The 17,143-nt window shown below is 34.3% G+C and overlaps 1 protein-coding gene across 4 annotated transcripts in view; it reads left to right on the forward strand.

Annotated features, from left to right (window-relative positions):
• ATRNL1 (attractin like 1) overlaps positions 1-17,143 on the forward strand; it is a 430,566-nt gene that overhangs the window by 175,928 nt on the left and 237,495 nt on the right. For all 4 annotated transcript variants that reach the window (XM_021537269.4, XM_021537270.4, XM_021537271.4 and 1 more), the window contains exons 22-24: positions 1,438-1,532; positions 2,162-2,240; positions 3,420-3,577. In XM_021537269.4, the coding sequence (XP_021392944.1) occupies positions 1,438-1,532; positions 2,162-2,240; positions 3,420-3,577 (332 nt within the window). The remainder of the gene's footprint in view (positions 1-1,437; positions 1,533-2,161; positions 2,241-3,419; positions 3,578-17,143) is intronic.

Consider the following 17,143-nt stretch of genomic DNA (forward strand, 5'->3'; position numbering starts at 1 on the left):
GGTGACTAGCAGAATGTCAGCAGACCAGGGATCAAAATAATGCTTTACAATTATTCCCTAGGTTGTATCACCAGAGATGACTTGCCATATTTTAACATGCATAAAATAATAATCAGAATCATGTGCTCTTATAAGTCACCTCTTTATTTCCTGTGAGAGAGGGAAAAATAGAAGCTTTTGATACCTGTAGAGCTGTAATGGTAAAAAAATTAGTAGATTTCTTTCTGTTGGGTCTGAAGGTATCTGCCCATGTAACACAGCATTCAAGATGCATCCACCACACCCACCTCTGGTTCACGACTGTCTGTAACACAAGGATTATTTATCTGCTACCACAATTTACATCTGCTGATTCTTAACTCTCTGCACTGAACATTTCCTGCTGGGATTCTGGATGGCTCCCTCTAAAAATCACAACAACAGTAATTCCTGGTGACCCTTTTTTTCCTTACATTTTGGAGGCGCTGGAAACCTGCTTTACCCTGATGAGTCTGCTTCCTCCCCTTCCTCTGCAGAAAAGTTTCTTTTCAGTCATTCCTCAAGCTATGATCTGAGTTAGGGTTAACCTTGTTCCTCTGGCTTTGGGAACACAACAGGATAGCTCAGATAACTTCTGTCTTCTGACTTGTCCCAGTCATTTTCTGCTCCTTCCAGGAAGGGCTGGCCATGGGTTGGATCATCTGAAGGTGGCTTTTCTCTCTCTGCACCTCTGCCAGCCCAGCAGATTGTTAGTGAGCAGCATGTAGGAGCTGCCTGGCAGGCTCTGCTCCATTCATAGGGTGCAGGAACAAAAGGCAATGAGGAGTAAAATATAAATTTTTTGAGCAATACTAAACAATCTCTGGTTTCCCTTGTATGAAAAATTTATATCACTTGCCACTTAACAAAATGTCTTAAAATTCTGTCAGTTTAGCAAGGAAACACTTGATGGTCACATAATTTTTTTTCAAAGTTCCATTGTTCCATGTAGTTATTAGCAAGCTTATTTTATACAATAAATAAGCCTTCATACTATATAATTTTAGTCTAGATGCATTTTTTTCAGGTTTCTTAAACTTAGTAATTGAATAGTTATTTCAGAGTGAAATTAGGAAACTGATAATGCTCTGACAACACAATACTGTATTTTGGAATAATTATTTCACAAAGAATGGCTGTTTCAAGTTGTCTAATTGCTGCTTTGACTCAATGATGGAATTTGTTTCTTAATTTAGTTTTTTTTTCTCAGTTTTATTTTTTTAAACTTAATTTAATTTTTAATCATTTAAAGACTTTGAGGTGCAAAACCTTCAACAGTGAAATACATATGTGTAAGTCTGACTTCTAGATTTCTCCATGACTTTTAAAATCAATGTGAAACTTTTAGGTAGTTGCATAATGTAGAAGTAATATGTATACACTTTATTTTATTATTTTAAATTTTTGTTTTGCCTACAGACAGCCTTTTGATTGATTATCAGTTTACCTTCAGCTTATTACAAGAGGATGATCGTCATCACACTGCCATAAACTTTATAGCAAATCCAGAACAGGTAAGAAAATGTTAGTAATTTTAGTTAAGTTTTAGAGACACAGAATTAAGCTTTCCATTGTCTTTAATGTTGATTAAAGGTTTTCAAAGTGTCTATAAGATTTTAGAGATAGTTCACATTTTTTGAGAGCTGCAAAATTAGTCCAGTGCCTTCATTTAGAACTCTTTCTAAATGGTAGATGTATTTCAGCTCAATTGATACTCTGAAAAATTATCAGTTTGTTTATTTTATTGTTGCTGCCATGAAGAGTAAGTTTAGTATCTTCCTGAGATGAATTGAAGGGGTTTACCCTTCTGCTGAGAAAACATTTAGTTGCAGAAAGTAAATTTTGGCTTGTTATTAGAATGTATGCATTTGCCATATTTTTAAATTTGATTTTATAAATACAAATATTTTGTTATACTTAGGACAAACTACAAACATAACTGGTGTAGTTATATGTTGAATTGTACCTTGTTCTTACCAAACCAAAAGAGAGAATTGCCTTTGGCAGTGAATCATTGCCATTTGTAGTTATGTTTAAAATGAAAACTGGAAGATGATTAAAAGGCTGTATTTATTTATATGCAATGGAGTTACATGCAATACGTTCTGATATGTTTTGTTAACTTTCCTTTTTTTTTCCCTAGTCAAATAAAAATTTGGATATATCAATTAATGCATCAAACAACTTTAACCTCAATATTACGTGGTCTATTGGTTCTACAGGTGAGAGTGAATTTTGGTATGATGAGTTTTTCCCCAGATGATTTCATGATCCTTTGAGTTATTTTAACCTGATTGTCTCTTCATTGCTAATTTTGATAATAAAACTTTGCCAAATGTGTTCTTTTGCCATTATCATTATGCTGTTATTAATTATATTATTTAAACCTCAGATGATAATTTGCAATCTGAATAAAGCTTCATTAATATGTTGACTTTCTCTCCTATTCAATTAAAATTACATTGGTAGGAAAAGCTTGTAACGTATTTAAAATTTTAAAATGGCAGTGTTATGAAATACTGTGATTTTAATTAAGATAAATTGCTTCCTTAACTACTGCAGAGACTAAGATTTTATTTCTTTGTTTCAGTGTTCAAGCTAAAAATTTAATTATTAACCTCTACATTGATATCAAACAATAAAGTTCTTCTGTGTATGCTGATAAAAAGAGCTGCTTATCTATTTTTTCTCCAACTTTGAACCCCATTACTCTTCTTTGTTTTAATTTAGACAGTTTTTCTGAATTGGCTCTATTGACTTTATGAAAACACATCCAAGGAGAGGCATGATGCTTAAAATTAAATAATTAAAAAAAAATGTTTTTAAAGAAGGTTCAGAGTTTCTCTTAAACTCATTAATTTCTTAATCAATGCATGTCTAAAGTACTTCACCATACCATAGTTAGTAAACTATTTATTCCTTTATTTAACTTAGCTCACTCATTTATTTGCAAAAACTGATAAATGTTTATTACTAGTTATGTTAATAATGCTTTCATGAACAATTAGAACTTGACAGCAAAAGTGTAAGAAGTAGACACATTCCATTTTAGATTTTAATGAGCTGTTTATTGAAATGAAACATAAATTATGGTGGAAGACATTTTATCTGTTAAGCTGACCATAATAACTATCTTGTAAAATTCATGTTACTTCTGTCACTTTTCCAATTTGCATATATATTTTAAAACCAAAGTAAAAATTTCTATGAATTTTCTGTATGTATATGAAATATACCTAATGTGCCATGTAAACTATAGGAAGAGGTTGTTTTAGATGAAGACGCCAAAAGCAATTAAAGATTTATGTTTCTTATGCAAATTTACTTTGACATCTTTAATGGTGATTAATATTCTTCTCAAATATGTATATTTACACTGTAGCTTTAAAATTTTTTTTTAGCTGGAACAATATCTGGAGAAGAGATTCCTGTTGTTTCCAAGGTTAATATTAAGGAATACAGAGACAGCTTTTCCTGTGAAAAATTTAACTTTCGAAGCAACCCAAACATCACTTTCTATGTCTATGTCAGCAATTTCTCCTGGCCAATCAAAATACAGGTTAGTGACTGCTTTGTGCTTTTAGAGACATTTTTATTCCAGCTTTACATTGAATTTCATTATTTCATTCATGCAGTAAGTATACAAATAGAGTTATTTGCATGTTGTATTTTCTGTGTATAATAATTATATTAGGATTAGTGTGATTTTAAGGCTGAGCTGGACGGGGCTTTGAGCAGCGTGGCCTGGTGGGAGGTGGTGCTGCCCATGGCAGGGCAGTTGAAATGAGACAATCTTTAAGGTTCCTTCCAGCCCAAACCATTCCAGGATTCTGTGCTTTAGCTTTTAGTAGTGAATCAGACTTCAGGCTGTCAACTTTAAAATCTGAATTTAAACTGTTGAACACATGTGTTTAATTGTAATATAACTTCAGCATTTAAACACAGAAAATGGTATACAAATCTGTATGTACCTGGTATTTAAATGTAGTCCTTTGTTAATGATTGGCTGTTGGAGCCTCTGATTTTTTAAATGTTGAGTGGCTGTATCAGATTGCAATATCACAGACTTCATTTAAAACTGAGTATAGTTTATTAGAATTTATGTTCTTCTTTGACTTCATTGGAATCAATTTAATTCAGCATTTTCTGGAGCACTGATATACTCTGCAGTAGCAGACTCAAAAAAATCAATGCAATCATGATTCCTTCCTGGCCTGTGATGTTCCAGCAATATTTATAATTATAATTACTATGACTGCACTTGTGAACACAGCATCCCCTGCATCAATGAAGGACATTTTTATGTGGATGAATGGCTTTTGACTACAACTCCCTTACAGAATTAAGTTTTAAAAATTAAGTTGTTAAAATGATAGTTTCATAATTCCTGATTATTTACTTCAGAAACAAGTACAAGCCCAAAATACTTTGCAGTTAACCATAAAAATACCCTACAAAGTTTCCATTTTAGTGGGAAAAAAACCTACCATATTTTTCTAAAATACAGAACCTTACTTTATGTGTCTGTGTATAAAAATATGCATAAATATATCTATTAATATAAATATAGACATACAAAATATATTCTATCTGCATATAGATAGATATAGATGATAGATATAGATATAGATGTAGATGTAGATATAGATAGATAGATAGATAGATAGATAGATAGATAGATAGATAGATAGATAGATATTATAAAGTGTCCTGGATTAAAGCAGTCATCTGACTAAATTGTCAGAGAAATGTTTTTCTTTTATTAAGCAAAGCTAGAGTTGTCTTCATCATACCTGAACAGTGACTGTAAATATGTTTTAATGGTGTCAGAGCATGAATTTATTCAGTTTGCTAACACTTATGACTCTATTAGTTTATTAAAAAATATAAACAAACCCTGAAGAATAACTGCTTTCTTTTAGTCTTCATATTAGGGATGTTTTGCATTCTCTCCCACTTCCTAGGGCTAGAACAAGTCTAGCTGCCAAACAGGCTCCTTAAACAAATCCATGGAGCAATATCAGCTGTAAATGCATTGCACTCTGCTCTCACCTTTACCACTGGAAGGTGGCTGTACCACCATTGTAAGACAAACATTATTAAGGTGATGCATTCTGAGACGTGCAGCTCTGTGGCAGATGCTGGCAGATCTCAGCTCCCCCTTGTGCTGTTCCCACTGCAGCATACCACCCTGATGAAGGGAATCCCTGATCATTGGTTACATCCTTCCTCTTTTGTTTTAAATCAGGGTTTTCATTGTCTACCATGGTTATGCAGTTTCGGGATTTTTTTAATATTTCTTTTTGAAGCACCTTGAAATTCATGTTTAGACAGTTCTGCCTCAGATGTGATTGTTGCATTACTGTCCTGTCCTTACTCCATCTAGAAATTAAGTTCCTCAATTTTGTGCACCAAAAAGGTCCAGCTGGGGAAACTCTTTTAGGATTTTAATTTTGTCCTCTACATTTGCCTTCCTAAATGAACAAGATTATTATTTAGCTCTCAACCTTTTTTATGCTGTAATTTGTTATTTTCTGAGAAAATATCTGAAGTTAACATTACCAATATATGTTTCTTGTGTTTGGTACTCTAGCAGTAGGATAAATGGAGCAGGGAGCTTTTCAGAGAAAACAAGTTTTGTTTTATATGCTAAGTTTATAATTCTGCATGTAGTAGAAATTTTAAAAATATATGCAACCTCCTATGCCTTTGGGCTAAGAGAAGGAAATCATGGTTCATTCCAATCCAGAGGCTAAGGTTTCCAAGACCAGTACTAAATCAGGTCTAATAGTTAGGATCTTCTACATCTTCATCTCATAGCATACCAGATTTCACCTTCATAACAGGCAAAAGTGGTTGATACTTGCCTCTTTTCACTGCAGCCCTTTCACTGAAATGGCCACACTGCATTGGTCATACCATGCTGGGAAAACCTGATATTTTGTGTTAACTTGGTACTGAAGGCTTCATTTAATCCTGTTAGACCCAAGGAAACTATTGTGGCTTCCTTTAGAGGTATTCTGTTCATTTCATAAGTAAGGTAGCAACATGAAATTTGGCACATGCCTTTAGCACAATGCTTTTGTAGAGGACTAAGTACTCCAGCACAATGAGCATTTTTCAAGTACAGTCTGAGTACCAGCCCTCCTGTATTTCCATTATTCATCACAACTTGTGAATATGTAATATAAAACCCGAGTTCCTAAGGAGGCAGAGCTAGTGACCTTACTTCCTTTTAAACTGGTATTTGAAGTAGTTATTGATGTTATTACCACTGGAGTTATTGATATGCATTTCACCACTCTGCTCTTGTGCCTCCTCTTGTGCTGGCGCTGGAGCTGAAATTGCTGAGATCTTTCATTGGGAGGATTTGGGTGCTGGAGTTACTGCTCTTTTCTTTTTCTGTAGGAAAATAAACAGCCCTCCTCATTATGCAAGACATTTAGGTTCACTTTCTGTTAAAGTCCCCTATATTTTCTCTGCTTTTGCATTCATTTATCTCCAAGATTTTCCTAAATTGTCCATCCCAGAAGGTGATCGTTTATTGGGATCAATGGCTCACAGCTGCTTCCTCAGCTAGTTTTATTATTCATATTACCTATTCAACAAGCTTGGATTTTCTTTTTCCAAAATGTTAATAAATCCCTGGTGACTCTAAAACAAAATATCTTCCTAAGAAACATGATTTATTGGCTTTGAAAAAAGGAGATGTCATGATTGGTGTCAATAAAAATAGTTTTTTAAGGTGTATTGGTCTGTGATAGGCAATCACCCATTTCATTGTTGTCACTGGTGATCCCAGTCATCTCAGAATACAAATTCTTCAGCACTGGTTAGCAGTGAATTACTTGCCAAACATAGAAACTATGCAGGAAATTCTCAGTTCCTTTCAGCTGTACTGCTGTGCTCTATTGAAATCTTCCACAGGTTCCCATCACCCTTCTGTCCATGGGCACACAGCTGGGTGATCTCCACAGCCCTCAGGGGAAGACATTGCATTTAAATTTCCTGATGCTAAAGGCATTTTATTTAGCTGTAAAATCTCTTCTTCCTTGAGGGAGGAAGCAGAAAAGTGACTTAGTTGCATAAGGGGTCATTAGAAGGGTGGTGTTGTGGGACATCTTCAGCTTAGAGCTGTTTCCACAAATAGATCTACTGTCTATTGACCTGGCTGTGAAATGGGCAGGTGCCAGATTTTCCTCAGAAGAATGTAATAGTTATACACTGGCACACAAATGTTGGATAGTTCCCTTTGAATTACTCTAACAGTTTATACCACACTTTTTCTCCATTTCCTTTAATTCAGAGTTGCTGATGAGTAGGAATGGATAAAGACCCTTACATTTAAATGGTGAGACTTATATAAACCACAATAGTTTCTGCATCTTTTCAGAGAAAATCTGTGTAAATTATCTTTGTTAACAGATGGTAACAGAAGTGTCCTAAGAAGAGGATGTTATTAGCATCCACACTAAAGTTTGACTGTCTTTGACAGTCCCAAACCTTTAGGTGTATTGTGTCTTTTATATCAGTTAAACAGGACTCCATGAGAAAATGCTCTTGCCTTAAAATATGCTAGATTTCTGAACAGAGTATATGGCAAAGCCCCATAATTTGTTTCTGCTCATTTTTATTTTATTTTGAGAGTCAGTATAATTCAGACTCCGCTGGTAATGGAATTTGAAGGCTGTAACATTTATTGAAAAGCAGTAACTGAGACTCTAGCCAGCACCTCAAATAGTGGTCAATGGTCCCTGAAGTAGTAAGCAGTCATAAAGCCTGGGCTTCTGACAGCTATGCAAATATTAATAACAGCAGTCACAACATGTTCTTCAATCTCAGGAAACTAATTTTATGGCAAGGGATTTTTGTAATTTAAGATGGTAACAGATGTATTTTCTTTTTTTCCATAATTTTCTCCCATATTCTGGAAAGAAGTGCCTGCATATGAAAAAGCAAATACCCTTAAAATGCTGTCCTGGCTGTTGGTCTGATCGCTGTCCCTAAGGACAGCAGTGACATCTGTGCTTCAGGATCAGCTGCATTCCTGCACCTGTATCTCTTTGTAACAGTCAAAGTTGTCTGATCTCAACTTGTGCCTGAGCAGCAAAATTTTCTCCCAGTTTTAAAGCTGAATCTGGAGATAATAATAACTGTTGTACAAGTTATTTCCTTTCTCCCCTGAAGTGTAAATGAAAGGTTCACAAGTGTCTGAGTTTTAATTGGGAGGGTCACTTTAAATTGTAAGGTTCAGCCTCAGCAGCAAAGCACTGCCTGGCAAAATAAGGTTTGTGTTTAATGAAAAAGAAAAAAAAATCTTGTTATACATTTTTGAACGTAGCCTAGTTAAATTAACATGTTTCCACAGCATAAAACAATTACAGTTGCAGTGAAGTTAGACAGGATGTTGGTGTACATGTAGAATACCCTGATGTGTTTGAAGATGTTTAATATTTTTAAGCAGGTCTACTTGGAATTCTGTTTTTTTTTTGCACTGTGGTTTCTGATGGAAATTGTCTTTAGCATCCTGTATTGGTTTGTAGATCAGAACAGAATAATGAATTATGATGAAGATTTACATTTTATTTGTATGTAGCACAACAGATAATTAAAACTACTTCATATATAAACCTTCAAGTGATTTTTTAAAAGTTGAAACTCGTGTTCTTTCAGTTTACTGGCTCCTGTTTCAGAATTGATTTTTTCCCTGTTAATAGCCTGTGTGTAGCAACTGAAGGAGGAGGGTAATGTAAATCAAGAAGCATATCTACCCTTGTAATAAAATTCACTGTGTAGTATAATTTATTTCAGTTTTTTGTTTTGTTTTGGAATTCATTTGAATTTTTAACATTCATGAGTGACTTACATATTGTAAAAGCTCCAAGAAGTAAAACTTGTAAGTCACTGCGATTAGAAGTTACAACAGTATCACAAACCTAATATCTAAATTAACAAATAAAGGTCAGACCTTTTTGGGTTTTAAGGCCTTTCTGATGTTTGCTAAGGTCAAGATTGTGGACCCTTTGCTTGGAAAATGTGTATTTATCCACATGTAGCTGTGTTTGTAGCTGTGCCACCTGTGATTGCATGCCTGAATTTAATCCCTATGATTTATGGTGAACAATTCAATTTCTAAGTGCCTTAATGGTTTTCATAGAAGCTGCTGAGTAACCGCATATAGCAATGTAAGGAGACACTATAATTCCTGAAACACTAAACAGGTATTGATGATGAAGTGGATGCATTAACTTCCAAAAGAACTTGGATGTTTTCTTATAGTAAATATAAAATCCCTCTATTAAAATAGGTTTGAAAGTAGTTTACCAAGAACAAGAACCTGGGAAATCCATTGAACTATCATACAGTGACAATTCTGTCAGAGCAGAAGAAATAAATGGAATAGAAGACAACCGACAGGGTGGATTTGTTTATAGATGACTGAGGTATAGTCTAAAATGGACATATATGTGTAGTTTCAGTTTTCAGTAAGGATGATGATATTGATCATTATGAAAAGGCAGGATTGATAATAATAATAATCATTAACAGAGAAGCATAGAATCATTCTGGTTGGAAAAGACCTCTAGGATCATTTAGTCCAACATTTACACTGTCAAGTCCAACACTAAACCACGTTCCCCACTGCCACATCTACACATCTTTGAAATGACTCCAGGGGTGTGACTCCACCATTGCCCTGAGCAGCCTGTTCCAGTGCTTGACAACCCTTGCTATGAGGACATTTTTCCTAATATCCAATGTAAACATCCCCATTTTCAACTTGAGGCCATTTTCTCTCATCCTCCTTTGCTGTGAAATTTATCCTCAACAAAGCTGGATGCAAAATTTATGTTTAATGTGCTCACATTATGCATCAGGTCCTATTGGTCCTGGGCTCTGAAGGAAGAGGAGTGGCAGTTCCAAAAGCAGGAGGGGTTGGGAACATGACACTGAAGTGCAAATGCAAGTTCCCATCTGAATATACAAAGGAAGTGATCCAAATAACAAGAGATTTAGAAGAGATTTTGAAGTAAGGTTTTTAAAGTGTTTAGTATTTTGGTGGCTTTTATGCATTGAATATAAGCATTTAATTATGCAGGGAATTAGAATGAAAGAATGTGTATCTAAGGAAACAAGGGTCTTCATAAGATATCAAAAGGCTGCTCATGATACATTTGTGCTTCAATATTCAATATTCTGTCAAAGTAGCTCATCTAATCACCTGTCTGCTCATGGTTTTTAGGTTGTTAAACAGCAAGAAGTCTGGAAATTCAGGTTTATATCTTCCATAGCATTGTTTTTTATATATGATCAAAATGTATTAAATTGAATTTTTGGTCTATAGTTATGTTTAGGAAAAAAACCCAAAACAACTCTTAAGTGGAGAAATTAAAAATTATTTTAAAATTGAAATCAGGACAGCAGCATGAAGGTAAAGTTTCATATGCTTCATTGCTAGTATCTGAAGCTAAACTCAGTTCTGTTTTTCAACACATTAAATATAATTGTTAAAATTCTCAGTCATAGCTACATTATTACAGGTATATCTGTTACATGTACAATTACTGCATTTTAGAAAGTCTTGAAAATTACTACTCAAATGGGGACTGCTACAGTAATTATGGGTCCTTTTTTCTTTCTAGACAATCAAATATAATGCCAGAAACCTACCAGTTCTTGTCTTGGAAAGTGGACTATCTATAATATGTATCATTTATTTTCTTGGAATTGTAAGGTCAATTGTATGGAGAATAAATCCCAAGGCTGTATAATATTCCCCAATGCCTTGATGTGCCCAAATCCGGAAAATGCAGATTTGTATTAGCATTCTGGAAAATTAATTTACTTTGTATTAATACCCTGGAAAATGCTCAGTACAGCATTTTCTAAAATGCTTCCCATGAATCCTAAGATATTGCTAAAATGAGAAAGTGTTTCCTGATTATTAGATGATACCTCTTTTACTTTAAATGATGCCAAAACGGTTAACATTAGTCTTAAAATGCACCAGAACAAGATTGCCAACCATATCATGACAACTTCCACACCACTCCAATAAATGTAGATATTCATAATTCTTCCTGGTACATTTCTTTTTCCAATCACCCCAGAAAAGGCCTAATATGAGCCACCAGAATATCTGTAAATATTTAACATAGCTGATGTATTTCTGAGAAAGCAGAGGCCCTGTTAATAGTTCATCTGATGATTTAAGGGAACCAAAATACATAATTAAGAGATAATTAGTCCTCAGTGATGCATAGTTTTAATTGGTGTATAATTTGAACGTCTGAGATAAGAACTCGTGTAGCTGATGTGCCAGTTGTGTAGGGCTTTCTTTTCCAGGCAGACTGAGGCATGGTGGTTGTATAACACAATAGAGATGTATAGATACTGTATTTGCTAATAAAAATTATCTCTCTAATATGTTTAGCAAGTAGATATTGATGTTTTTTCTCCCTGGAATCTCCATTTTTCTTATGTATTTACTGAAGTAAATTTTAGGTAGAAAATTTAGAATGCAATAAAAAAAAAGTTTGCTTCCAGATAGCTTATGGTTTTTCAAAACTTTTGATTAGCTATAGAAAAATAAATCAATTATTCATCTTGGGATTTGGGGTGGGAATGGTGGGGTATAAAAACCTTTTGTTCAATAACAAGAACAAACCACTTTAAAATATTAAGATTCTCCCTGAAGAAAACATCTATGCCTTGCTGAACTGCAGAAGCCTAGAAAGGTCATACACAGTGGCTTCAGAATTATTTGAAAGTAAATGTTTGGCTCTTAGGGGATCAGAATGGAGATAGGAAGCTGGTGGGAGAGAATAGGTATTTTCAAACTATTTATCGTGACTGTCAGAAACTCCTTTGTCAGAAGGATTAATACAACTTTAGTTGCCCTCTGTGATCAGGATTTTATAGAAAAATGTGGGCAATGTACAGGGTTTGTGTTTTTGTATCTTTGTTTAAATTTGGAGTTCTACCAAATTCATGTTTTTCAACATTTCTCAGTAAACAAAGTGTCAGTGGCCAGAAATCAGTTTTAAAACTTCTGTGTAGGGGATTTGTGAAGAAAACTTGTTGAGAGTCTCACATCTGCTGAGCAGTGATGATGATGATGATGATGATGATAAGCCTCACCACCAGTGCAATTTTTTTTTTTTTTAATTAAGATTAAACAGACATTCACACTTAAGAATGGTTATTTTACTGAACCAGTGTTTCTGGTGGCACTCTAATGTGTAAGAGTTACTGCAGTCACAGATGCAAGGAGTTGAACTTCATATCTACTGCTAGAAACAATCCTTGAGAATGGAAAATCATTGCCATATATTGACCTTTAGGAGCTCTCTAAGGTATTTTTCTTGTGGTGGTATTTTATTTCTTTTTTTTTTTTTTTTTAAAGCTTAATATTAATCTCTGAACCATTTGGCCAGTGTAATAATTTCTGTGATGAGACAACAAAATGAAAATATTACTCAGTGAGACTCCAGGATTTAAAAAACCAAAGCCATTCTGTGGTTCCTTGTACTAAGTAATGCATAAATGGGTTGAGCTGAGCTAACCCCTGTGAATCTATGAGGAAGTCATAACTGACAAATGCTTTTCCTGAGAAATGCAAAAGGAACAGCACAAAACGTAGAAGAGTCACAAGCTCTTTGTTTATCAAGAAGAGAAGCTCAGATCTGCAAACTTGGCTGATAATTGGACAAATTCTGGGGAGGTGCTGTGCTCTCTGTTAGATTGTAGTGTGAGTGCTCACTTCTTCAGACTGTGGAAAAGGATGATAGGTTCACAATTCTGTTTAGTTTTATTGTGAAATGCTGATTGTTTTATTTGGAAATGCTTTAAGGACCTTTAAACTGTGATAATGATGCCATTTAAAAAATCTCTTGCATTCTTTTTTATCTGGAAGTTAATGCATTTTGAAGAAAACTAAAAGAAAACCCATAAGCTGCTTGTTCTATGTTAGACAAACATATTTTGTGCCTTCAGGGAGACAGTACAATTATCAGACACAGATAGCCAGATAAGCATATTAAGCAAGAGGATAGAGAGCTTGCAGGTCATCTGCTTCTTTTAAAATCTGGCTTTAAGTGCATTAGTTACTTGTCATTACTTTTTCATGTAAGCACTTGATTTCATTGCTACCTAGGTGTTACATCTCATAGATGATAAATCCAGAAGGGGCTGCTTTGGTCATATAATTTGAAATGAGACATAAACTAAAGCATAGGCTTTCATAAATTAATTGCAGTTTGAACTAGACCATATACTGGAAAAAAAAAAAATCACTCTTGTCATCCTAAATGTTTCTAAAAAGGGGATTTGCACTGGACTTCTGCTACATAGTTCTAACTGTAAATTATTTCCACTGTTCAAAAATAGTTGAGTAATGCTAAATATAGTTTTCCAAATGCTACTCTTGAAATATAATTTTGTGCTAGAAAGGAGAGCTTCCTCCTATAAAGGATATGATGTTGTTGCAAATTGCATATACTCTATCACCCTTTTTTTGGGTTTTCTCTGAACCCTCCAATGTTTCAGTATTCCTTGGGAACTGTGGGAGCCAGAATTGGATGTGCTTTTCCAAGTGTGATTGGATCTGTTTTGGATGCAGAGTTAATGATGTACGTGAGGGGGCAGAAAAAGGGGTTTTCAGCAGCTCCCTCCTGTGCTGCTGAGGGAAGCAGAGCAGCCTTAGCTCCATCTTTTCTACTCTTTCTTCTTGTGACTCCAATCACAATCCCTTTTGCTGCATTCTGTAATTTCCTCCATACACCCAGGAATACCATAGCCCCTTCATCACAGCACTGGGAATTTAATAATTATCTACCACAACCCCAAATGTTTTTTAATGTCACTAAGTCCAGAATAACATCCTTAAGAAGGATCTTTATTCATTGATTCCACATATATACTACCAAATCCAGTTTTACTACTACCTTTCCCTTATCCTCCTATGCACATGGCTTTGTAAGTGACCTATTATTTTCACTTTCTTTCCTCAGTATGCCAAATAAAAACATATTAATGATGATATTGTTTTATTGCAAATTATTGACGGAAGCTTTAAATAGCACTATAAAACTAAGATCTAAGAATCATGCTGTGCCTTGCATTAGAAACACATTTATAGAAATGTGAATCTCTATTTGCAATTACATTTTACATTAGTTAAAAGTTTAATAAGTGCCATGCTGAATTTTTATTCTAGTTCCTCAAAGTGGGTGTTTTGTCAGAAGGATTAATACAATCTCTTTACATGTAGAAACTGGAAAATATCCAGAATTACTGTAAGTTCTGTTGCTCATATTTCTTGTGAGGAATGAGTTAGGAGATGCAGACACAAGTTGGAGTGCAGCAATCTCCTGTGAAAACATGTAAGATCTGCTGGTTGTACAATACTTGTTTGGAACACTTATATTCTTAAAGCTGATATAATGAATTTTTAGACAAACATACTTTACAGATTTTTCTATTCTACTACTACATTATTATTTATCTTACATGATTTTTTTTCATTGCTCTCATCTTTCATTGCTAGCTTTTCATTAACAGCCATCACAAAAAACAGGGGAAGATGAATTTTGTGTCTTTCTTTCTTTCCTTTTTTGTTTTTGTTTCATGATGTTCTCATTTTACTTTCTTGTATTTTCTTTTTATTCTTATTCCTTACAGTGACAAGAAAAATACGCAAGACTGACGTTGTTACAGATTGCAGTTTTGTTAAAATTGCCATATTAACTACCAGGCCAGGTAGTGAAAACCCATTCAAGCTGTCAGATATTCTCAAATGAGTAAATAAAAGCTGTTTGTATGTGTGTAGAATCATGATTACTCCTTTGTCTCCTAATACCATCTTAGTGCAGGCTTTGAATTGTTTTCATTTAAGGTAATTTTGCTTTTGTTCTGTTCTCAGTGGTAGGGGCTGGGAAATTCTCTGGTGCGTACATACGAGAGGTTTCCAGAAATGACTAATTCTCATAGATAAAAGTTTTGTTTTAGTTATCTCTAGTGGAAGTGTCAGAATTTGTGACTCTGGAAAATAGAACAGTTTATAGATGAACCTCTCAAGGTCTGAGGTTCAGCTCTCTGCTCAGATCAGGGCAAACTTCAAAGTGAGGTCTGATTGATCAGATCCTTGTCTAGTAATTTTCTTTCCTGCATCTGTTGGAGGTTCTGTCCATTAAATCTAATCCTTTCTGTGCACCTCTGAGAAGACTCTGAGTCCATTTTCTCTGCAACTTACCCATCCTTTCTTTGCCCTTTCTTTAAAAATTCAAAGTTAATGAGTTTTCTGTGTAGTAAAATGTGAATTCAGTGAATTTGCAGAAGACGTTAAGATCCATACCAGGAATTCAGTGCAATTCATTGCATTCTCCTTGAGAGTGCCTCCAACTCCCAGGCTTTAAAAAGAATGAAAATAGTTATAAATTTGAGGTAATTGTTTTAAATTATTTGTTGTGTAATATAAATGCAAGACAGTTTCTTTTGGTATTTATTCAGCTGTTGGGCATTTTAAGCCAAATATTTATATATGCCTTCATAAAGAAAAAATATTACTTAATTGACATCTGGATAGCATCCTTATTTTCCCCTTTTTGGCATAATTTCTTAAATATACATTGCCAGATTGAAAATTTGACAATACTTGTGTCCAGACCAGAGATTGAAAAGAGCAAGAATGGAGTACTTCTCTAAATGGTTCAAATCAATTCTCTTAGAGGTGTTTTCCAACTTAAAAGACACTATGAATATTATTCAGTAGCAGCAAGGATAAAACGGGGGGAAGAGTGTAAAACTGCACTTAAACTGAAATATAAGGGTAGAAATATAAAATTTTTTATTGTTACTGTTAGACTTTGCATCGTAGGAGGTGAGATATCAGTGGAGAAAGGATTCATAAAATGTTTATTCAGAGGTTTAAAAGGAACTTTTTGGCTTTCTCATTGGGGATGTACTATTGTTCCACTGCTGAGCATGAGCCTGGCATGAATGTGTCACTGCATCCATGACAAAATGAAGGCATTCAGTAACATTGTGAAGTGCTTTTGTGAGCTCTTGGTTGAGGATTCAACAACAGATGTGCCTAAGTCACAGAGGTATCAGCACTCTTGTGGTTAAAATACACATGCACCAGTAAGAATAGATTTTTGCCTTTTCTCTTGCTCTCTTAGGCATTAGAAAAGGCAAAAAATTATTTAATTCACTTCATACATGTATTCACTACTATAAGCTGATAATGCTTTTTTTGTAAAGTGATTATCTTGTTGGTTTGTTGGTTTTGTTGTTTTTTTTTTTTTTTAATTGATACTTCATTTATATTCTGTGGGCATTAAACACAAAACTTGATTTGTTTTGAAAATCTTTTTTAGCTGTATTCATCTATGGTAAGGCAAGTAGTGGGAAAGAAAAATCAATGGCAGCTGTATTATTTGCAATGTAATCAATTCACTTCTCCATTCTAACTAGAAGAGGCATCCTGAGGAGCTGGGAAAATTACCCTAATCTGATATGTTTGGATCTTTGTTTCCTTGTGAAGACTGATACTCATCTTCTTAAATCCACTTCCTTTGAATTTTGTTTAAAGTTCACATAGATAAGAGATACTTGAACACATCTTGAACATGGATATAGTCACCCTATTCTTTTGGCAGTACTTTGTCTTGGTTTTATTTTGGCTTCTCTTGATTCATTTTCTGTAGTCATTATTTGTACCTGAACAATGTCTAAAATTATGTGTTTAAAGTAATTTATGGAAGGGAAGGAAACCGTAACTTTTCAGTCATTGGTTTTCCTGCATACTAAGTGTTATTCTATCCAACTTTCATTCCATTATTAATATGTTCATTAAAATAAATTTTACTTATTTTTACTAACTGCTGATGTAATTAGTAATTTACAAAAAGTGAAGGGCTATAAGCTTTATCTGCTGGGTTTCCAGTCATGCAAATACACATGTAACAATTAAGTGTTTTTCTGACATCTGAGCCTATATCTATATAGGCTCAGAGCTGACAGTAATCTTTTCCATTATCAGGATATGTTAAGCCTGAAGCCATTTAAGCAAATGTCTTCATAATGTCATATATCTGTTTAAAAAAACCCCAGATTTTCTTAT

The sequence above is a fragment of the Lonchura striata genome, chromosome 6 (assembly GCF_050655825.1).
Source record: "Lonchura striata isolate lonStrDom1 chromosome 6, ASM5065582v1, whole genome shotgun sequence".
In the NCBI taxonomy this organism is placed as follows: Eukaryota; Metazoa; Chordata; class Aves; order Passeriformes; family Estrildidae; genus Lonchura; species Lonchura striata.